This window comes from Sturnus vulgaris, chromosome 2, assembly GCF_052056855.1.
Source record: "Sturnus vulgaris isolate bStuVul1 chromosome 2, bStuVul1.hap1, whole genome shotgun sequence".
NCBI classification, from domain to species: Eukaryota; Metazoa; Chordata; class Aves; order Passeriformes; family Sturnidae; genus Sturnus; species Sturnus vulgaris.
Window position 1 is genome coordinate 14,185,350 of NC_142244.1, and position 23,165 is coordinate 14,208,514.

The 23,165-nt window shown below is 40.0% G+C and overlaps 1 protein-coding gene and 1 long non-coding RNA gene across 6 annotated transcripts in view; one reads left to right on the forward strand and one right to left on the reverse strand.

Annotated features, from left to right (window-relative positions):
- Positions 1-7,075, reverse strand: part of GBE1 (1,4-alpha-glucan branching enzyme 1) — a 138,115-nt gene extending 131,040 nt beyond the window's left edge. Inside the window, exon 1 of the mRNA XM_014872980.2 lies at positions 6,943-7,075. Within this exon, the coding sequence (XP_014728466.1) occupies positions 6,943-7,034 (92 nt within the window). The 5' untranslated portion in view covers positions 7,035-7,075. The remainder of the gene's footprint in view (positions 1-6,942) is intronic.
- Positions 6,838-23,165, forward strand: part of LOC106851195 (uncharacterized) — a 28,777-nt gene continuing 12,449 nt past the window's right edge. For 3 of the 5 annotated variants that reach the window (XR_015800346.1, XR_015800340.1, XR_015800334.1), the window contains exons 1-4: positions 6,838-6,974; positions 15,863-15,992; positions 17,265-17,482; positions 18,465-20,880. This is a non-coding gene — a long non-coding RNA (uncharacterized LOC106851195). Of the gene's footprint in view, positions 6,975-7,453; positions 7,713-15,862; positions 15,993-17,264; positions 17,483-18,464; positions 20,881-23,165 lie in introns of all 5 variants that reach the window. The other 2 variants (XR_015800352.1, XR_015800358.1) reach the window with 2 other exon arrangements.

The window sequence follows — 23,165 nt, forward strand, 5'->3', positions numbered from 1 at the left end:
CAGTTTTTTCAACATGTTCACATAATAGAACTGATTGACCTGGGTCCTTTGACAGGTCCTCAGGCATCTATTTTACCAAGAGCCTATACTAAATTTTAACTGCAAATAATGTCCAGATAACATTCACTAATTGGGTGCTTCCAAGAGTAGCATCTTGGAGATGTATTCTTTGTAGAATCAACAGGACTCATCTCTAACAACTGGCCCTCAATTTCTTAACATAAGGTGCTGTAAGAACATCAAATTGTCAGATACTTGGGGAAAAGGCAGCCATATTCTAGGTAGAAACTATTTTTTTTGCTGAATATTCTTTCTTCCAGAAGAAAACTTATGCTTTAAACATTTTAAATACAAAGACCTGGCCCTGTTGCACTAGACACTTTGCCTGAAGACATTCTTTTCTTTTCAACCTGATGAATAACTATATGAAACAAAGTTTTAGAAAGTACAAAGCAAACGGAAGTATGAGTGAGAGGTTTTAGATCTGACACTGCACAAGCCAAAAGGAGCTATCTTTTGTGGAAGGCAGAAAATGAAGGAACAGCTAGGATATTGGGAGTAAATAAAAGGCAACAGGGAGCCTGAAAGAGAAGGGCCTATACATAAATATTGAAATTGAACAGGGGGAGAAAAGTATCTTCATGAGATAGGATGTCAATTTAAGACAGTCCTCCGTAAGAATGCCTTCTTTACAGCTTTGAAGTAGTGAAGAAATATACATAAATATGCTGAACATAAAGGATTCAGCAAGACAAAGCTTTTCCTCACTATTACAGTGAAACAGTAATCAGATTCCTGGTCACGTAATAAATTATTCTAGAATTCCAGGCAAATTCTCAGAGTCGATCCAACATGCTCAGATAAGCTGACACTACATAACAGAGCTGAGGGGGCCTCAATTCATTTTTTCAGAGAACAGCAAGTTTTAATTATTATACAGAGGCAACTAGTCTGCTAACAAAAAGCAATACCTACATCCTTATATTTCCCTGACTTTTTATAAATCTGGCAGCTCTTAACAAAATTCCAACTTGAATCTTTTGATGAGGACTACACCAGACACACATACACTAGATGTACATTGGCCCATATAAGTAATTTTTAAGTGTGTGAGGAAGTAAGGTCATCAGTGAGATAATTAACTACACTTGTCATGGCTAGTAATCCAAATGCACATGAGCTAAAGACAGAAGGACACTTTCCATTAAATTGGCAGAGTTCTAGAATCAACAGAAGTCTACTGAACTTATGGGATGCCACCAAAACCAACAAAATACACCCATATATGATATGGTTTTTCATCAATATTTTGTTCTGCCCACCCAATACAACAGTCTGTATGAGACAAAATGGAAAAGGAAAACCCAGTTTTTCCGATGATACATGACAGTTGTGTTAATTCTGTGACAGATCATACTCTAGTCCTTCTCCCCTTTCCATCTTCATCTAAAAATAGAATTCTAGCTTAGTCACCCTTCAACTGCCATTCCTAAACTTTCTAGACCCCAACAGTTGCCTTCCTACTCAGCCCTATCACACCCAACTCCTCTTCATTTTCAATACCTCAGTCAGGTATCCACTACTGTTCAACTCCAAAAAAGATTAAAAGAGACAGAACCATAAAGCAGCATTAAATTGACATTAAGCAGACAAAATGGGAGTGAAAATGGAAGAACAGAGAATATTTCCCATTTGTAAGAATGGAGGGATCTAAGAACACTATGAGAAAGCTATGAGCCAAGTGACAGGTCATCTTGGTAAATGATACTGCTACAAAAGCCACTGAGTACATGTTCTCATCTCAACCAATTCACCAACACCTCAGAAGGACTGGAATTCCTCTCTCTCAATCCATTCATACAGCCAAGCACTATCAGCAGCATTTTATCTAGCTCAACAAACCAATGTTTTTTTTGAAGACAAAAACTGAAGCTATGCATTGGTATTATTTTTCTTATTTATTCTATAAATTGAACTATTCAAAAAAAGCTTTCACCAAAGACTACATAATCAGTAGGTTACAGAGGCAGTTGTATAGTCTGGTAGGATATAATAAGCCATGCACACTGCTATAGCAGAAAATTCTAACAGGCAGCACTTTCTAACACCAGTTTGTAATTCCATAAAATGCAATTACACCACAGGCATTAATGGTTTTAATTGAACCAATTATGCTCTAAGAGGTAAAAGACTAACAATACACACTAAATTATACAAAGTCTTGTCTAAATAACACTTGAGACTTAACAAAATACTTGTGGGAAAACATATCGCAGATGGTCAAACAATGTAGTACAGTGATACCCTACACAAACACTATCATTTGGGGATTTTTTGTTTGTTTTTTTAAGCAAACTCTTGTTTAGAGATCTGAATAATGTATATTTGAATCAAGGCTGAGCAGGTCACTATACAGACACTGCTATCCCTTCATCCCAAAGATAATTCTTCCTTAACTCAGGATCAAATTCAGGCATACATCAAAAGCAAAAAAAATAAAATTCTATTTTCCCCATGAACACCATTTGCAACATGTCCAGGCATAACAAAGTATTAAAAAGGGAATGTGACCAGAAATCTTGCTTCCTCCTAGTCACTCTTTTAACTATGTCAGTCCATCCTCCATGCTTAGGGCATTATTAGGTCTTACCATCACATTTTAGGCATTACTTCTTTAGAGAAACCCTTTGTTCCTATCAAAGCACTCAGCCAGCGTTTCTCGAGGCTTTGTGAAAGAGAGGGAAAACAGTCAGTTGTCTAAAGCACAAAGTTACACTTTGCAAGAGGTTAAAGGAGACAGTCCTTGAAAGCAAGAGGAAAATTTTCAGAACTTGAGGCAACATCACGACTCATTTCATCACGGATCTGGCAAGTCTCAAGGTGAATCAGGATAATCATATTACACTGCAGAATCCAGTCTGATGTGACTAAAGCCTGTCTGTCCTTCAGCAAAGCACCCCCTCTGAGAGAAAGGAAAAACAAAAGAATGCACAAAGGCCTCAGTATTAGCTACACTGCTGTGCAGACCTCATCACCACCCTAAAGGTGAAGTAGCACAGCACTGGGCAGGAGAGGCAGATGTGAACCCTAGAAAGAGAGGCATGCACTTGCTCAAGGCATAGATGAGCAGGAATACACTAGAGCCTCTCCATCAGACACCTTTTTGTTCCTGGTCTGCCATCTATGGCACACAGGTACGGCCTGAGAGATGAGTTTCCTCAGAACAGATGTGCAAAAGATAACTTGAGGAGGTGTGGGCTGCTCATACCCACTCTCAGTTTTAAGCCATCTACAGGGACAGGTAGCTGCGAGTGCCTAAAGAACAGAATGAGCCACGCTGCACTCCTGGAGAAGTGCAGGGAAAACAGACTAGAAGTAACAAGGTTGCATCAAGTTACAGTATTAAAAAAAGAAATTTTCACAGTTTCAGTAGCCAAACACAGGGAGAAGCTGCGGAAGCAGATCCTCAGAGACTCAGCCCAACCCAACAAGGTCCTGAGCAGCCCAATCCAACATCAGAAATAGTCAGTCTTTGAGAATAACCAAGGCACCTGTGCAGCTCCTGACAGTCCTGGATACACAGCTACAAACTTCTCTACAATCACCTGGCCGTGCTAACACAGTGCCACAGATAACAGAGCAGATAGACTCAAGCCCAAAGGGCAACTCAGCAACTTGCTGGAGTCACTGCCAAGATTAGGTCCCAAGTCTTTTATTTCCCAACACTTCTACAAAAGAACTTTTACTGACCAAGATAAAGGGAGGACTGTTTCACATTGTAGTGCACAAGGCATAAGAAGCTCCACCAACAAATGTTTAAAACCATTGCATCTCAAGCATCCTTAATCCTCTGTCAAAAACCCCATTTTTTTATTTCTTTAGGCAATATGCAGTATGATAACTTAAAGATATAAAATTTCCATCACTCCATGATGATTTGGTTTAATATTAAGTAAGGCCAATATCATTGCAAACTCTAATAAGAGATTCCTACTACTGCTGGGAATGTATCCATATATATTGTATTTGATCAAGTCTCTTTCACTTCTGTTTTTTCCCAAAGCTTCCTAATCCAAGCAAGTAAAATACTTCTAGTGCTACAAAGTGCCAGGCGCTAGATCTGCCTCCCATCCCCTTTCTCAGGAAAAACTCGGCCTTCTGAACTGAGAGAGTGCATGTACTTTTGTGGTCTAAACTATTCAAGTGGAAAAAAAAAAATGTCGCTGGGCAGGGGTATCTAGAGCAAAGTTAGAGAAAGTCAATTAACAGTAACAGAAGGAATAACTAACAGATTGTCACCGATTCAGCAGTTGAGTAGCATAATTTCTACTCATTTTCCCTAATCTACAAAACTAAATTAATTGCTAATATAGTCCTCCTGTCCTACCTATGATGAGGCCATGGCAAGCAGCTGATAACCAACCAACTCTTAACACACAGATTTGCTTAATAGCACATATTTCTGGCAGCTTCATCACTGCCTTTTCCTGCACCACCTATGGTGTAGGAAACCAGATCCACTACGTTATTTAACAAGTCTCATATCACAGTGATGGGTCATACAAGCACCAGTTAAATACATCAGGATCCTTCAGCCTGGAACAAAGATCACATAGTTCCACACTGCTTAGGATTTCTGAGACAGTGTACATAGTTGTGCAAGGCTGTTCACCACCTCCCGCAGCAAAGGAACTGGACATAAAGTAAGCAAATCCACTGAAGACCCTAAAAAACTGGTTCTTCACACAAACAGCAATTAGGCTGCAAAACTCCTTTCTCCTGGGCACTCTTGATAAAACACACCTGAAGCTATTAAATACAGACTGAATCACAATTCATAGAAACCACAACGAGCATTGCATGCAGACACTAATAGGGATTTCCTTGTGCTTACAACTTTCCCTCTTCCCCGGATGGTACTCTCCATCGTGCACAGGATGGGCTGCTTCTTTGGGCTTAGAATAAATCATCCAGTTTATCACAGATTGCCACTAAAGTTTTCCTTTGTTCTTTTAAATTAATTAAAAGCATGCATGTTTCCACAGTAATTCTACGGCAAGTGACCAATTAAGAGATTCAGGAGCCAGAAAGTGACAAGAAAGAGACAGGACCATCTCTAGCTCTATGCTCCAAATGCACAAACCTGGGAAGCACACTAAAGTTCTGCAAACTCACTGTACTCAGCACAGTCATGCTATCCTCAGAAATACAAACACCACTGTCGACAATATAACTGTTTTGATGGCAGGCACATTCGGGAAACCCAAATGTTTTTATAAATACTTTTATTAAGAGCCAGATCTGCCCATTTAATTCCTACACCCCACTGAAAAAATTGGGTGTTTTGCAGCACCGCATGCATGGCCAGGAGCTTGTCAGGAACCACTGTATAAAACTCTCAGTCGTTCTGTCATTAAGAGCTTTGTTTGACAAAATGCTCTGCAAGTCAGCCTAATAGTTTACTCAATCCTTAATCCTATTTTACAAGATCTAGATTTACCGCTATTCAATACCAGAATCCAACAGGACACCTAGTCATGTTAAATCATGTAGAACATAGGAATAGAGGGGAAAAAAAAAGTTAAAAAAAAAAATAAATTATATTCCTTCTTACATCCCTCACACACAGTGACTTTCCCAGACTTCTGGGACACAGGACATTGGTCAGTACTACAGTTATTTTGATTACCAGAGGACCTACTAGTGAAACACAACATAAATGTGCAACATAAAAGCTCTCAATGTCTGTGTTCAATTGGCGGGTGGCTTCAGCAGCTTTTCCAGGCCAGCAGGATGCAGGCCTCCTCTTGCCCAGGCTACTATTGCAGGCTCTCACCCAGGCCCTGGACAGAGGGTTAGTGTCACAGTTCCCAGCGAGAGGCACAAAAAAAGGGATGCTCAGACCGGCAACCTGGCACCAACCTAACGCACATTCTGCTACTTCATGCATGGCAGGTCTGCCGAACAGCTGAGCTGGCAGTTCAGGGACACCTCCAAACATGCGCCTGCAGGAAAATTCTCCAGAAAGACGAGATTCGGGAGCAGTTTATTTACAGATTACTGCAGCTAAACACTTTTGTTAGTGACAATAGCTCAGTGCATCACTCTTACGTCCTGACTGCATCTCTGGGATCCCCAACACAGGAAGGGCACTGACCTTTTGGAACGAGTCCAGAGGAGGCCACCAAGCTGATGAAGCATTTCTCCAATGAGGAAAGGCTGAGAGAATTGGAATTGTGCAGCCAGCAAAAGAGAAGGCTTAGGGGTGACCTAATGGCAGCCTTACAGTACCTGAAGGGAACTTACAGGAAAGATGAGCTAGACCACTTACATGTAGTGACAGGTCAAAGGGAAACACGTTCATGCTAGGAGTAGGTTTAGATTAGATGTTAGGAATACATTCTTTATTGTAAGGGTGGTGAGGCACTGGAACAGGCTAGCCAGTGAAGTTGTGGTTGTCCCATCCCTAGAAGTGTTCAAAGCCAGGTCGGATGCAGCTCTAAGCAACCTGAACAGGTGGACGGCGTCCCTACCCACGGCAGGAACCAGATGATGCTTAAGGTCCCTTCCAGCCCCAACCCTTCTATGACTCCGTGACTCTCGCACGCTGTCCCCGGCTGCGCCCCAGGGGCCCGGCTGGCCCGGCCGCCGCCGCCGCTCCCGGGAGAGCCCGCGGGGGCAGCGCTGCCGCCCGAGGCGCCGCAGAGCCCGGCGGGTGCCGGCTCCGGACGGGCCGGCCCGGCCGCACCAGGCCAGCGGAGAGGCCTCCCCGCATCGCCCCGGCCCGGGAGGCCTCGCCGAGCCCCGGCTCCACCCGCGCCTCCGCCGGAAGGGAAGCGGAGCCGCCCCGGCCGAGGGGAGGGGAGAGCGGCGCGGGGGAGGGGACACCGCCCGCCCCGGCGCCCCCGGAGGCGGGCGGGAGGCAGCTCCGCGCGGCGGTACCTGCGCTGGAAGTCGGTCCGGAAGGGCGCCAGGTAAGGGTCCCGTTCCAGCAGCTGCTGCAGCTTCGGCGGCTCGGTGCTGGCGGCGGCCATGTCGCCGCCGCGGGCTCCGCTTGCTGCGCGCCGCCGCTAAATACAGCGGGGAGGGGGCCGGGCGGGCGGCCGGGCGCCCCTGCCTCTCCCCGCCCACCGCCCGGGGCCGCCTCCGCCGCCTCTCCCCGCCCGCGGTGCGGCGGGGCCGGGGCGTCGCGGCTGCGGGAGGGGAGCCGGGGTTGCCCGGCCCGACCTGACCCGACCCGGCCCGGCCTCCCCCCGGCGATGCGCTCGGTCCGGCAGCCCCGCTCTCCGAGCGGTGTGGGGTGTTAGCAGAGGAAATAAAAAATAAAAACTTGCGACAAAAGAAAAAGCATCTGCGGGAGCCGACCCGCCCCGCAGGAGCGGGATGTCTGCCTGTCGTGGCTCGGCGGTACTCTCAGTTTGTTTTCTTAGTGGCTCTTTGATGTCTTTTTCAGCGTGTCAGTTGTCGGGTGAACGCTGTGTTCCCACACACGTAAAGCCCACTGCACATCCCAGCCAACATCAACACCCCTTCCAAAGCAGATTTGGCATCATCATGAGTGCTGGAGTAAATTTCTCGACTGTTTGATAGGGTGCTGGCGTGCTCACAGACAGCTCAGCAAAACAAGACTCTGGGGACGTCCGTGAGTTCTCATAAACACCGTGTCTGTGCAGCAAAACGTTGCTTTATCAGACACATAAATTCCAAACGTGGTAAGATTAGTTCAACCGATCCTAGTGCAGCTAGGAATGCTGAATAGCACAGGTAAATTGCTGTGGAAGTTTTTGAGCTAATATCAACGCGTCTCGGTTTTGGATAGGCCACCAAATATCCAAGGCAACTACTAATCACCAGCCTGACCATGCCTCTAGGCCAGCATTGAGCACTTTTATTTAAGGTCCAGCAATTTTGCTTTGTTTTGATATGCAGTGAGAAAGTTTATTTAGAGGCCTCTTTTGAATGCGTTTCAGCCACAGTTTATAAACTTGTCAGTTTTGAGATACCTTGACACGTTCCCACAACCATCTCCAAAATTGTTGTCCTCAGTTTGAGACTCATCCCCCCTATCTTGGCTTCCTCTGAATTGAAGTGCTGTTTCTCCTTTCTGTCTGCCAGATGACTAACAGCACCGTGTGTGATGAACACTAACAGTTCATTTATTACTTCTTCCAAAACTGACTACAGTGAAAGTTTCCGTAATGATTTGTTTCATCAACAGTGCATGTACACTTAACTAAACTGTATTTCCTTCCCTGTAGCAGTTTCTAGCTACACAGACAAAAGTCCAAGTACCTTTGTTCTTTTTCTCCTTATGGAGTGCAACAAATATTCTGTCCTAAGACTGTAGGGCAATAGTCATACTGTTTGCTAGAGCAGTTGCCTAATAGGAGGCCCAAGGAGTTTTGGTTTGGTTATTGAAAGAAGCAGCATCTATGCTGTAGCAGAACTATTCATCATATCCTGCTCTGATAGATCAAGATTTCTTTTTTTCACAGTGGCCACAATTTCTTCAGTCACTGGAGACTGAAAAACTGTTTTTAAAATTACCTGGACTTCTCAAAACTTTCTGTGTGGCGGTGATTTCAGTGCCTGTGCTAAACCAAAGTTTAGCAGCTCTTACCATCTTCTTTTTACTTCTTTCCTCATACTGTGTGCATTGTAATTCTTCTGCAAATGCTTCGCCCTCACTCTCACACTTAACTAGACTGGTCAACTAAAAGGGGAAGAGAAATTCCAGCTTATTATCCAGAGCCAGGATTTTTTATTTTTTTTTTTTACAGTTGTTGCATGTTACACGTGCTGCTGCTTTGGGGCTTGCAGGTGTTTGGCACTGGAGAGGGCACCTGCTGTTTGAAGTGGAGGTGGGAGAGCAATTCCTGCAGCCTTTGAATCATGAGCATTGGAAACAGGAGCTTCAGTCTTAGCACAGTTTCTTTGGTTTTACTCATTGTCAGGAAGCCCAAGCAAGTTCACAGCGTTGTTACTAGCTCTTCAGCATAAACACAAGAGAGACATCTATAAATGAGCATTAGCAATTTGTGTAGGAATGTAGCTGTGACTTGCACCTCCCTGGAGACAGGCACCCCTTCATAACATTCATTTTAAGTAGAAATGACACAGCATTCAGCCTCATACAGAAGCAACCTTGAACTTCAGGAAGTTAAATTCTGCAGATAGCCCCTGTCCTTTTAACAGACAGCCCCAGTGATATATTTAACACTCTGTGAACCAGGATATGAATAAGCATATCATTTGTATCTACTCATGTTTCATTTTACAACTTGGACGTGATTTTGCCTGCCTGCTTTGTCACAAGTAACTGCAAGATACGAAGGCATATGTTATTTTGATCATTGATTACACCATGATCCTGGTGTTCCCACAATGAGCCGAGGTTGGCTCTCAGGACACAGCAATTTAATCCCCTACCTGGAGGCAAAACTGGCAGTTCAGACAATGGATATTGTCCCAACAGCTGAATGTGTCTTTGTGCATTTGTCAGGGATGGATACAAAGCTGCCAGCTGCTGCTGCCCGTAGAAACAGAAAGAGGATGACTATTGGGAATAACTGCTCTTTTATGGGGACAGCAGTAGATTATATAAGAATGGTGTCTAAGGCATGTGTCTGGCACCCAGTTACCAGTGAGGCTGGAGTGTATCAAGTAGTCCAAAGTAGTCTTTCAAAGGATGTTAATACTTAAATTATGTATACTTTAAAATTTTGCAGTAGTGCTGAGCAGTAACTGTATAGTTACATTTATAAAATCGATTTAGATGGGGTTTTTTTCATATGCGAAGTTCAAAGATAAACTAAAATTTTGAAGAGAAAAATGGCTACTCCTGTCATGCAGCACCTCCATTTTGATTCACTAATACATTGCACTTACTTTGCAAAAGATGACAAAGATGATAGACCATAGGAGCTAAGTTAGGAAGAAATCTTTTTCTTCATTAAGGCACTGGTTCAGATTCTCCCTCATCAACAGTTTATTTTCTTATTTCAGCCAGAATGGATCTGTGAGGTCTGGCCTTGATTGGCTCTTACAGAGCAAATTCCTGAGCTCCAGGTTCTTCTAAACCAAGTGGCTCAGAGCAGGCCTGGGCCCTAGTCCTGGCCCGGTTCTGTAAGATGCTTCCAGGCCTGTCTGAGTCGTCTTTGGGGTACAGGCTTCTGCTCTGCAGCTAATATAGAGATTGCCCAATCCCACAGTTTAACCTGTCTGAGAAGAGATGGCAGGTACCAAAGGCAGCAGGATATTTTTTTTAACCCTATGGTGAGAACGTTTAAGAGTTGCTGATCTCCCGAAGTGACAAGTCACAAGGCATGTCCTTTTAATGGTTCATTTCAATGCTTAAAGGCTATATTGAGACTTGTTATAATTTTAATCTGGGCAGAACTCCTCCCAACTCCTTTTCCTGAAAGTCTTTCTACATCTAGGTATGGTTGGCCCACTGGGCTTGCTTTCATGTGGGGCAATGTATTTTAATTGCCATTGCACCTACCTGTGGCTTAAAGGTGAGAGATAGTCCATGAGCAAGAACTGACAACCTGTGACTTGTGCCTGTACTGGATCTCATCATGCAACCTATGAAGAAAAGGTGTTCCTGTGGACAGAGGCAGCTGTTCAAAAAGATTTGTGCTTCAGTATTCCAGAAGAAGATTGGAGGCTCCCCTATCCTTTATAGACATTTCAGACGTCTGAGCAAGTTACAGTACCCATTGCATCCTCCCTCTTTTGGACTGGTTTCTTCACATTCAGTACCTAAATCAAAATGGAGTTCAAAGTTTGAATGAAAATTAGCATATTTTGCCACATTGGCTGGCCAAACTTCCCCATGTTATTTGTTCAAGGATCCATAAGAAATTAACTGCACAGTTGTCATCCAGATCCAAAGGAATTGCCCCCCGTAAAAAAAAAACCAAAACAATTATTCTTTCTCTTGGTAGTCTTCCCAGAGAGGTCAAACATTGGGCATGGAACTGTAGCTCATTGCAGGGTGGTTGTAGTAGGTGACCTTTAAAGGTCCATTCCAACACAAGCTACTCTATGATCTCATGACACATATCCCTATTTTTGGATTTGCCAAGGTGAGACACATAGGAGATAGGAAATGGTTAGTGTTGCACAGCTGCTGCCAAACATCACTTCATTATTCCATAATTAAAACTGTACTACAGCCAGGATTCAACTGTTTAATTACATGTGAAGAACAAAGCATATATCCTTGAATATTGCAGCAAACATTCCAAGTATCTCTCGGTATACCTATTAGTTTAGAGGGTTCAGAATTTTAAGTTTGTGATTTATAAAAAATGTAGGGTATTGATACCATCTTTTAAGGTATCACCTTTGCCCTGTCATGGTTTCAGGAGCTTTACATAACAACACATCTTCAAAGATCAAAACAAATATACAATCCGAAACACTAAAAAGTCAGTTTCAGGCTTGTAAGATTCCAGTAAGCACAGTTGATGGGAATGTCATTTTCACTTACCATTCAGAGCAAGATAAAAACATATTCCAACAACCTGAATGTCCTAAATAATGACTGCTTCTTGCTTTTACAGTATTGCAGTGTGATTATGCTTTGGTGTCCTTATTTTGTAGCATAGAATATAAAAAAATGTAAATATCTTTCAAAGTTGTTTACAAATTAATCAAGACACTTCAAAGTGTCCAATATTAAAAAATCCACAGATGTATAACAATATTTGTTGTGAAAATGTCTATGAGCCTTACTAAAAATCAAGTAAGAATATGTGAAACAGTTCACAGATACAAAACACAAATAAAAACTTCAGGAATTTCATAATATTTTTGGATGTTTTAGATACTCTGTTGATTGTATGCCCTCTATATTTCTCAACAGTAATTACTTGTTACTGCCAATAGGAACAACTTTCTACAACTTACTGCAATTTCCTGGTGTTTGCATATGTGGTTATGCATTGGAGGAAGAACATAAAACATTCTGGAGTCTCTCCTTAATGCTGTAACACAATACTTTGTAGCTGTCACCTCTGTTTTACCAATGTATGTTTGTCTCCAACACTTAAAATATAAGTAGCTTGAGCTCTCTGGGATAGTTTTCCCAGAGGAATATTTTTGCTGTTATTATAGTGGTTCCTGTAACAATGTATTGCTATTAAACAAGCAACTTATTAACGCTTGCCAAACATTATATTCCTTATATTCAGTGCACTTAGAACTGAGAATGAAACCCCACAGCATGAGCAGCAATTTTGCTTTCAGGCTGTTCATTGTCTGGTCTTCCCTAAAACCACTGAGGAATGATCTTACCTTGGGCATTTCTTGGTTGCATAGTCCCACTGTCCTCCCTGAAACACCACAGGCACTTCGACTTCCTGGCCTTTTACTCAGAAAAGAAAGTGAGGTTGCCAGATAATCGTTCAGAGGGTAACACATCTAATCCTTCGAGAGATCAAGTAAGGTGAGAAGAAAGGAGAAGATGCACACTGCTAATGCTCTGACAGCTCTGTCAATATAAATTCATTAGTATGTATAGAACTATTTTAGTTTTCAAAAAGCAGAAATGTACCTCAGTTGTATTCATGAGTTCAAGTCTATCCCGAGTTCACCACAGGAAAAGCAGATGGATCTGGTGCAAACTGTGTGTGAAATGCAGAACTTTTGGAAGTCCAAAATGCTTTTCACAGACAGCCTTTTAGATGTTGTCGCTATTAGTTCTGGTTTATTTTGTAATGGCAGTCAGTGACATTTGACCCAATTGATTCTCAGGTGCGACCAACAGTGTGTTGAATGAACAGAAAGATGGGGCAGGGACCAGATCCTTAGTGCTACACTCAGAATTTTGCTGTAGTTAGAATAAAATACCAAATACAGAACTGAGAACTTGTTAGTCCAATTAATATTTAACACTATGATTTTTCAAAATACTGGATAAATTTGGGGGGAGAAAAACCAAACAAAACCCAACACCCTCATTAATAATGTGTATATTGCATATATATACATGTATGCAATGCATGCTTTTTGTACAAAAAATGCTTTAGCACACAAAAGGGTCTGAGAGTATAATTATGTATTTTTTGTCTTAGAATATCCCCAGTACTATAACTGAAGGCACAGCCTTCATAATCCCAGTGATCCAGAACTACACTTACAGGTGTGCAATCCATTGCCATAGGTGATTGTATTGTATGCAATACAATTTTCCGTAGAAAATTTTGTATGCCTTGGTGATTCTCCTTTTCTTCTTAGAACAGTCAAAACTCTATATTTCTAAAAATACAGAAATCTTCATCCAAGACAAATATATACATAGACATTTTTGTTGGGAACATCAGTATTCAAGGATTAGGAAAACTAATTTATCTTCACATAGGGGTTTTTTTTCTTGCTTTGAGATAAATCCTTTAGGTTGGATCCTTTTTCACTTATTAGAAAGGTTTATATCATGCTCGTTTTTAAAAGCAGCCATGACATTTCAATTAAAAGAAAAGTGGTGTGACTTTCACTTTTTCCATATGTATGCAGCTTAACAAAATTATGCAGTAAACTAAGTGATGCACAGCTTCCAGTATGAGTGCATTTGGAAGGGATTGCTTAAACTGTGTTATCTGTGGGAAATAAAAGGAGCAAATATAATTAATAGTTATGTTAGTTACCCAGGCACCCAGCACCTCCTTCAGTATGAGTTTCTGAGGATTATTGCCTCCATTTCTGTTTCCTGATAATTTTATGCTGAAGTATATACTAATAAAACAACTGCTTCATTGCTACTTAGTATGAAAATTTACCTTATATTATTAGATAACTTTTTGTAGGTAACAGGGTTTTTTTTTGCAACAAACAGCTAAATATTTATATTTTAATCCAAATAACAATCTTTACTGGTAATATATTAATTACAATCATGTATTATATGGGTAAATTTTGGTTTTCCAAGTTAATGCAGTCCCAGTTCCGTTAGAATAGTTTAAGTGCTGATGATTCTCAGTCAGTTTTCCTCAGTTTCAAACACCCTTCCTTTCTGATGTCTCTGATCTTTCTGTTTATCTCTCAAAATTCTGTCTGGATGCTGTATTCCATTACCTAATCCTACTCAAAAAATGGTTAACATTGGTGCCCAATCTCATTTTACCTTAAGCAACCCTTGGTGCAGGTTTCCTAATGCTTGTGCCATCAGCCCCTATTACACATCATCAGTCATCTTGCTCACAGCAGTTCTGATTTCTCATGCTTGAATATGCAGCTTCTTTGTTTCTTTCTGCATTATATTATCTTCTCAGGCAGTATCCAGACTCTTCATTTTCTCATAGTTCCACCAGGAAGGCAGGCTAGCCCAAGTGGGTAGGTTCACCCTGGTGTCTGTAAAAGTGGGGCATAAGCAATTAGTTGTTTTTTTTCTTTATGCCAGTCTTCAGTTAGTGATCTGCTGGTTCCAGGATGACTTCCCCAGTTTTCTTATGTTATTTCCATGAGTGTTTGTTCTAAGTCTATTTCCTTACTACACTATTTCTTACCATTGCATATGTGCATGGACTGCTTTTCTGCTTCTTTTCACTTCCTCATCCCTCTTTTGCCACTTTTACCAGAGAAGAATATGAGAGTGAATGCTGATAAAAAAGAGCAGTTTTTATAGCATCTGAGTCATGCACTCTGATGGACTTTTTCTTGCTTGCTATTATTAAGTATCCCCTAGATCTCTCCTTCCCTCATATGGGTTGCCTGCTCTTTCTGTACTGTTCCAGTGTCTACAGGCCTTAAAACTAAATAAATTTCTTTGTCCAGGACATCCACTACAGGTCTTAAAATAAACCTTGGTCATAGTTCAAGCCTTGCCTGTCTCTACATAACCTTTGAACAGAGACTGACAGCTTTTCCTGGTCCTAATATATCTCTGCTTTCTTTTGGCTTGTAATCCATCTCCAGATGATACAGTATTTCAAATTTTATGTCTCTTTTTCAAGCTCATACATTGTTACATATCCATCACAGCTGGCAGTTGCTGCTGCAGAAACAGCTGGGTTGCAATGGTCTGCCTCTCCAAGGCTTAGTCCCTGCTGAACGTGTTCCCTCAGCCCAGCCATTTCTTCTATGAAAGGAGAGGCAGACAGGTATTTCTAGGAGCAGAATGGACATGTGTAGTAAGAGGTTGGATTTGGTTTTCTCCTTCCTTGACTCCCCTATAAGTCTACCTGATTTTCTCCTTTACAGGTAAAGCCATAACAAAACCAGCTGGGTAAAGGGACAGAGGTAGAGATCTCTGATCACACAGGACTGTGATCAGAGGCTTTTAAAGTAAATATAAGCAGACTTGTTGCTTCCATTCAGTATCCACCTATCATCAGCTTGCTCTGACTCCCATCTCTTTTCTCCTCTTTCTCTCAGATTTTCAACATTGTTTCCCCATCCTTCACAAAACCTGCCACTTACCATGGCAAAGTTTGGCTGGAGTGAGTCACAGCCAGACCATAAATTGATGTAACTACTGTTTCTCTGCTTTCCTTCGATTCTTAGCGGTCCTGAAGTACCTGGGTTGCCCAAAATTCTTTTATTTTATAGTAAATGAGATAATTGCCAGAAAACAGGACTGCACAACTCCTGCATTCATTCCCAGTGTTCTGTGATGACTGTAGGCTTCCTCCTACAAAAGTTTTTTCAGAGGCTTGGTTATTCAGCAACCCAACTAGAAGGATTCACAGACAGGTTTGCCCACGTTTTCCACTGGTTTGTTACACTGAAAATCATCTTTGTTACACCATATACACACTGCTAAGAATTTACTGTTAGCCCAGTAAATATTCCAACAGTATAATTTATCTGAGTAATGCAGAAAAGCCTCATTTTTCTGATGTTCTGGTCACCTTTCTAGTGTGCCTCTAAGTCCTGAGCTTGGCAGTCTTCCTGATGCAGACAAGAAATGCTTTTTAAGTCATCACAAGAGGCCTTCACAAGCAGAACAGTGATGCTTATGTTGGAGAATTCTAATTCCTCAGCTTTGGGTAAGTTTGTTTTTATTTTTAAACCTTACAACATCTGCTTCCCTCTTACCTATTCCCACCTAGTTTGAATATTGTGCAATATCTCTCCTCCTGGGCTCTCAGATTTCTACCATCCTCTTCAATTTTATTCCTCTATCACTCAATCATTTACTTTACTAAAATCAGTAGTTTCAGCAATATAAAACTGTAATTCCTTAGTGGAGAATCCAGGAGGTAGGTTAGAGACAGGTTGATTTTTCAAAATCACAGTACTGTGCACAGTCAGCAGAGCTATATGAAACTGGAGGTCATTGCTTTGTTAAGTTCAAATTTGTCATTGAGCTTCTCAAAAATGGAAGACATTGTGAATGTTTATACTGTTCAAAGGCCTGTTTTACAGCCTGCCAGCAATTCAGTAGTTTGTCAATATAGAACATAAAAAAACTTAAGCCCAATATCTCTTGTAATTTATTCTGCTTTTGTGGTGTTTACCAAATTTATGTTAAAATCCCAACAGATCTTATGAAAAATACTTATATTCATGGTTTTTGGGGCCATGAGCAAATCAGCTCTTTGTGCACTAGTCTTATATTAGCCAACTGTTGATAAATATGCTGTAGAAATACTTAAGTATTCAAAATGCTCTCTCCTGATAAAAAATTTGAATTTGAAAAAAAAAAAATTTGAAATATGAAGAATTGTGAGATAAATGAGAACACATGGACCCGTAGTTATTCTGAGTCCCTGGAACTCATCTGCCATTTACTTTGTTCTATCCCAGAAACTCATAACAGAGTGTTCCAGGCAAAATTATCATTGCAGATTTATATTATTATAGGTTGTTATATATTTTATTATAGATATATTATAATATATTGTTATATACTATATAATATGATTTTTGCAAACATTATTATATTTATATTTTGTTATATATTTTTACTTTAAGACCAACATTCTATAAATTCATCTTTTTTTTCAAAAGTTCACTGCCTTTGGTCAGTCAGGGTGATAGTAGTGAAGTAGTAGCCATAATAGTACTCTCTAGTAAGAATAGTACACTATAAAGTAGGAGTATTTTCAAAAGTCTTTCATGTTTTACCCTGATTAAAGCTTAGTCTCATAAAGCACACTGAGTCCTCTCCTGATATTTTTCTTGTTGTGATTATCTGGTTCTTTCACTGTCTATGGGGTTAAGGAATTAACTTGTGCATATAAAGAGGTTTCTTCATTCATAAGATAATTGTCCACACTTAGAATTATTTATTCTATTTCCTCCTTCTGCTGTTTCAGGTGCACACCGTTAAAATACTGAATTACTCTTAAAATTCATGAATTATCTGTTGCTTCCTAACCTAAGCACTCCTGCAGCTGTCTCTTCAGCAATTCCTGTGTTGTCATCTGATTCTACACCTGCTCAAGGAACACTTACAAAGGGAGCTGAGTCATCTTCTAAATCTGGACCATCATCTTCTGAACACAAAACCTTCCTCTGCAGGACTTAAGGGCAAGTATTAACTGTGTCATTTTGCATAGGATGTTTTAGCTTCTCTTACTTTAAATTACTTGTGTGTCTAACTGAAAAGCACATAATTTAGCTGTATCCACCAAAATTTTATTTGTGTCATTTGTGTTACATAGTGCCAAATACTTATTTATCTTCTTACTTCTGTGTTCTATTTCCTTCTTTTTTTTAATTAATTGTCATTTCAAAATAGACTCACATCTTCACTGGATTGTTTTTGTACATGCATGTAATTTCTGTGAACTGTGGCTACTTTGCTGTCATTCAGGAACCTTTGAGTCTCAAGGAACATAACCTCCTCTATAATCAAATTGTTATTCCAGTTATTCATAACATTAAGAGACACTCACTGTGAATATCAGTCTGACTTAAGTCATCTGATATACTTAGTATTTAAAAGGGCTGATGAATGAGGACATGTGTTAGACACTGTAAAAGTGAAGAAAAAGAAAGATTAATTGTCTATGTCTTATTATTTTCGTAGCACTATAAAATATCATACACATTCTTTGAATTTTTAAATGGATGGACTTGTTTCCTGACTTGTCTCTGTGCTTGCCAAAAATGTGTGCTCTGGTAGTTTGAAACCACTCTAGCACTACTACAAGTGATTAATACTAGGATTGCTTTCAGGTTTATGTCCAAGTTGCTGGGTTACTTGCAGTTCTGAATAAGATTTACATGAAGACTTGTGAAGAGCTCTGTATCTGAGTTGTATTACATTGCTCAAAATAAAGCTTTTCAGCTGACTTCTTCAGTATAATTCTTTTTGAATTTTAGGAATTTTTATGCTAGCTCTGTTTTTATAAATACTGTCTTTATTAAATCTGCAATATCCCAAAGTAATATTTTTTGGTTTTAAGGTTTATTTTCTTGATTTATGTGCTAGCATGTTTATCTTATCCCTCTCTCTAGTCTAGTTCTTTTTTGATTTAACATTGATTTTTTTCCCTTTGTTTTACAGTAAGTCATGTGGCATTGACATCCCTAAGAAATTTAAAGTTACATGGAAGAAAATGAAACAACATATCGATGGATGAGATAGACATGATGGTTTCTCCAGGCTGTCATTGCATGTTGATGAAGGGACAACATTGTGAAATATGAGATGCAAGTGTCATCAAAATATTACCCTAGTTTTCCAAGGAGTTGCACAAGGAGCAACTTTTCTGCAAAAAGAAGGCTTGATTGTTCATAACTGTAAAAACAAAAACTAGCACTGCCAGCAACAGAAAAATATGCCATATGTTTCCTGTTTTTTTTTAATTTCCTTTCTATTCCATGAAGTATAGATATTTTTATTAATGAAAATTTTAAAAAGCAAACTATTACCCCTTGTCTCTGTTTTTCATAAATCTAGAAATGTTTTGCAAATATAGCTTGAAACAGTCAAATGTCTCGCCTTGTTTTTTTCATTTTTAGAATAAACTGAAGTATTTCAGCTTTTGGTGTCTGTCCTGCTTCATGATTTCATTTTTTATATCAGGGTTCAGTTTTCCATAAACATCAAAATTTTTCAATACTGAGGAACTGAAATGGCTTCTGTTGTATTTCTGTACTAAATTAAATTAATTTTATAACCTATTCAATACTCAGAAACATGAAAACAAGTCTTTCTCTGAGTTTAAATTGGGTACTTTATGCCTTTAAGGTTAATATATTTTACATAGTGCTTTGCATATTAACTGAAGGAGGTTTGATTCTTTTTATTCTTTTCATTCCTTAAAAAAAAAAAAAGCTTTTGGCATTGTGTATTATCTCTATTAATAAAAAGTATAAAATCTTCTCTATTAACTTTCCATTATGTTAGAGAAGATTCAACAAAGCCTTTAATTTCTTTTGTCTTACATTGTAAACCAGGACAGTTAAGGGAAAAAAAAACCCTTTCATGGTATCTGCTTGTAAATACAATACTGTCATTCATCATTAGAGATAACATGCAGGGGTTATAGCTGGGTGAGCAATTTAAAAATCAAAAGCAGCACCCTCAGAGGGTAGCCACGTTTGGAGGGAGCAGTACATAAAAGTTACCCCTCAAGAACATATCGTTCTGAAGGGCAACCAAATATAATTATTTCATGTGGTGCTACATAATTGAGATGACTTGGAATTCCCCCTCTTGTAGCACTTCTGATTTGTCTCTGAAGTTTGCCAGGGTAAGGTTAAACCTCCTCCTATCACGGGTTAGGAAGTACTTCTGGTACTAAGAATAGCTCATTAAAGGTGGATGGAATGTCTCTTTTTATCATGTACATATTAATTTCCATAACTCTCAGTCAATGTGTCTTTGCTGGCAGAATGACATAACTTGCTGCTGTATCAATGAAAACTGAGTTTCTCATTGGTTAAAACTAGATCCAATGAAGTAAAACATGGGAAATGGAACAAGATTTTTTTTTAAATATACATTTCTGTTCTAAACAAGTCAGTACCTATTTCATTTTAGAGGGAATTTGAATTGAACATAGGACTATGATAATCTGGGACTAGAATTCATACCTGGAAAATTGAGTGTGTCTTGTTTCAACTGAACTTGCCTGATATTACCTGTGGATACTTAGCACACTGCCACTGCTAGACATTTTGACATGGCTATTCAGATGCTATTTTGAGTGATTTTTCTGTAAGGCTATGATTATAGAAAGGAACATTAAATTACTGAGCATGTTATTTTATCAATTTGATGAAATATTCCCAGAAATGTTTCTAGGCATTCACTGACTGGCAGACAGCAGACTTTATATCCAGTAGCACTGTTTCCCATGGGATCAGAGCAGTTGCTGGACCTTGCCTCTGCCTAATCTCTTCATTGCAGTCTTTCTGAGTGACAGGGCTCTGCCCACGTATTACTGTAGCAGAACTCCCCTGAGACGCCCTCCTTTTAACCTGAGGAACCTACAGCATCCCAAATTCTTTATTTCTGAATAGAAATCTCCTTCTCATGAGTGTATCCCTTTAATGTCTGCCTCTCAGTGTGTCTGATTCTTCCTACTTTGAGTAGCCTACAGCTAGCAGGTTTTGATGAGCCCCAAAGAGGCACCTCTCTGTTTCTTGCCTTATTGACACAGGATGATTTGCCTCTCTGTGACAATTCTCTCTGGGTACCACACCACTGTGCAGGGACTTGTGATCTCACCAAGAGCTGTTTTACAGAAGAAAGCAAAATATTTCTCCTTCTGTATCTTGGGGGAAAGTTTATTCCCTGCAATCATGCAGGAAGCCATCCTGCCAACAGTATGCCAAGCAGTACTGCCAAGAGCCACGGGCAACCACTGTGTTTTTCACTGCTGCTCTGGAGATGCAGCCACCTGGCTGGGTTTGCCCTGAGTTTGGACTGTAAAACTTAAAATTGGAAAGCAAGGCTGCAAACTGGAGAAAGACAAAGTAAGTCATTCCTCAGTTTACAATTCCACCACTTCTTTTTTCATAACTCTTAATGTATTCTTGAAAATATTGCCAATCACAGTCTGAGTCTCTGCTTCCTTGATAAATTTCAAGCAAATTCACCATGAATATATTAAGCAGCTGAAGTGAGATATGTGTAATATTCCTGAAGCAGTTATTCCCCCAAGTTCTAGTCAAGTCAGAGGCATTTACCTTGCTGATTAGCTTTCACTCAACACAAGGAAGGATCAAATTATGACTCTTTTACTAGCTGTTACAGAAACCTCAGCCTAGGATTATTTTAACTACTGCATCAACTAAACATGATTGTTTGTAACAGGATGATTCTTAGTATTACAGATGGCAAAAATATTTTTTTGTTCTAATTTAGTCACCCTAGGCAGCCATCTTATGTTTCTCTCTTCTCAAAGAAACATCTGTGGAAGAAAGGGGGCAGTCTGTGGCCTCAGAAGAGTTCTCAAAGCCCAGCTCATAGATAAGACAGTTTACTGTAATTCATTTCCTAATCTACTTCATACTGCTCTACAGCATTATTCATTCTTCTCACCCTTAGGACTTAATTTTTTTTTTTGCCTGCCATACCAAAAGGCAAGTCACAGACCCTATTTAATCCTGAAGAGCGGGGATGTTAATTGGGTTGAAAATGGTAATGATGCATCTAATTCTGTCTTATCTACACGGCTCATCCTGCTCTCAGGACACCTGAGTGTACCTGCATCCCAGAACAGAGGCTTGAACACGTATTTTTCTGTGTTACACTCAGCTTCTCCCTTGACCCATTATCAATGCCACATTACCCAGTGACTCAAATATGAATCCCATATTTCCTCTCATTCTGTTTCTGAGTAAGAGCAGGTACATGCTCGAAACATTTTTGATGTATATTGCCTCAGCTAAAGCATAATTAGCTTCATAAAAAAGAAGCGGGTTAACCAGCTCCACCTTAGCTGAAACCACTGTCACCTTTACATTTCAGACTTTTATTTGGTTCTTCAGCTATTTCAATTACCAGTCAAGGAGGGATTTAAGTCCACAGCATAATACTTGCAATTACTAGTAAATAGCATTTCACAGCACTAACCAGTCTGTCCTTACTACATCCATTTCAGGTAGGCAAATAAATGTTATTATCCTCATTTTACAAACACATTGATTAAGTGACTTACCTAAAGGCCACACATCAATTTCAATGTCAGTGCCAAGATTAGCACAGAGAAGCTTCTGCATTGCAGACAAGGAAAAAGGTGATTGGTATTATCAAGCCCACCCCCTTTCAGAAACAAACAATCATTTTTCAGCAGTGTAGTCAAATAGCATTTACCTTCTTCACATCCCCCATATGTTTTGTCCACCTCAAGCTGCTCCCTTTGAGCTGATAGCTCAAAATGGTTCCTAAATATGTCTTTAACATGGAAACCTTTTCTGTCTTCCTCCTGCTTTTAGCACAGGGGTTGGAAAGCACTGCCTGGAGAACCTGTGAAACTCCCACAGTAGTGAGTGAGCCTATGGAGGCAGAAGACAAGGGGAGGGAAGGGGGAAAAGGGGCTCATGCTGCTCTCCAAAGGGCAATGTGAAGATGAGTAATGATAAGAGGAAGCAGCAGAAGGAGGATTAAATAGAAATTAGGATGATCTTTTACAGTCTCATTTTAAGATATGCTTTTTGCCTCTCCAACAAAGCAAATTTTCAATTTTAAGGTTATATACAACAGGTACAATTTTCTTTTGTACTGCTGTTGTAGCTACTGTTTGGAAATTGTAGTAATTGAATTGGTAAGACTGGAAGCTGAGTCTTCAGCTCTAAAACACAGTAGCATCTCTAGTCCTCAGTCTGTTGAGCTATTGGGAAAATTTCTCTATTTTAAAGACCCTTCTTTTGAACTTGGAAGGAGTTTTGGATTTGAACTCTGTTGTCTGGTTTAGACAGACAGACTGTGTCTGTTCAACACCTAGCTGATGAGTGCAGACCTTACTGTCTGCATGAAGCTATAACAAATAATATCACAACGTGCAACTGTTAAACATTTCTAAGTGTCTAACTGCAAAAATCTGCTTTTCTTACAGACAGTTATTTCTAAGGAGAAATGTATATTACTATACATGTTTTCCTATATATATTTTGCTATATTTGTTTCCCCTCCAGAACAGGTCTTCCTACCTGGAAAAACAAACAAAACAGGGAAACTCAGGACAGCACTTTTAACAGCTAATTAAGGCTGGCTGTGTGTAAGGGCGGCAACCTTTTGTTCTGATTTAGGTACAGGT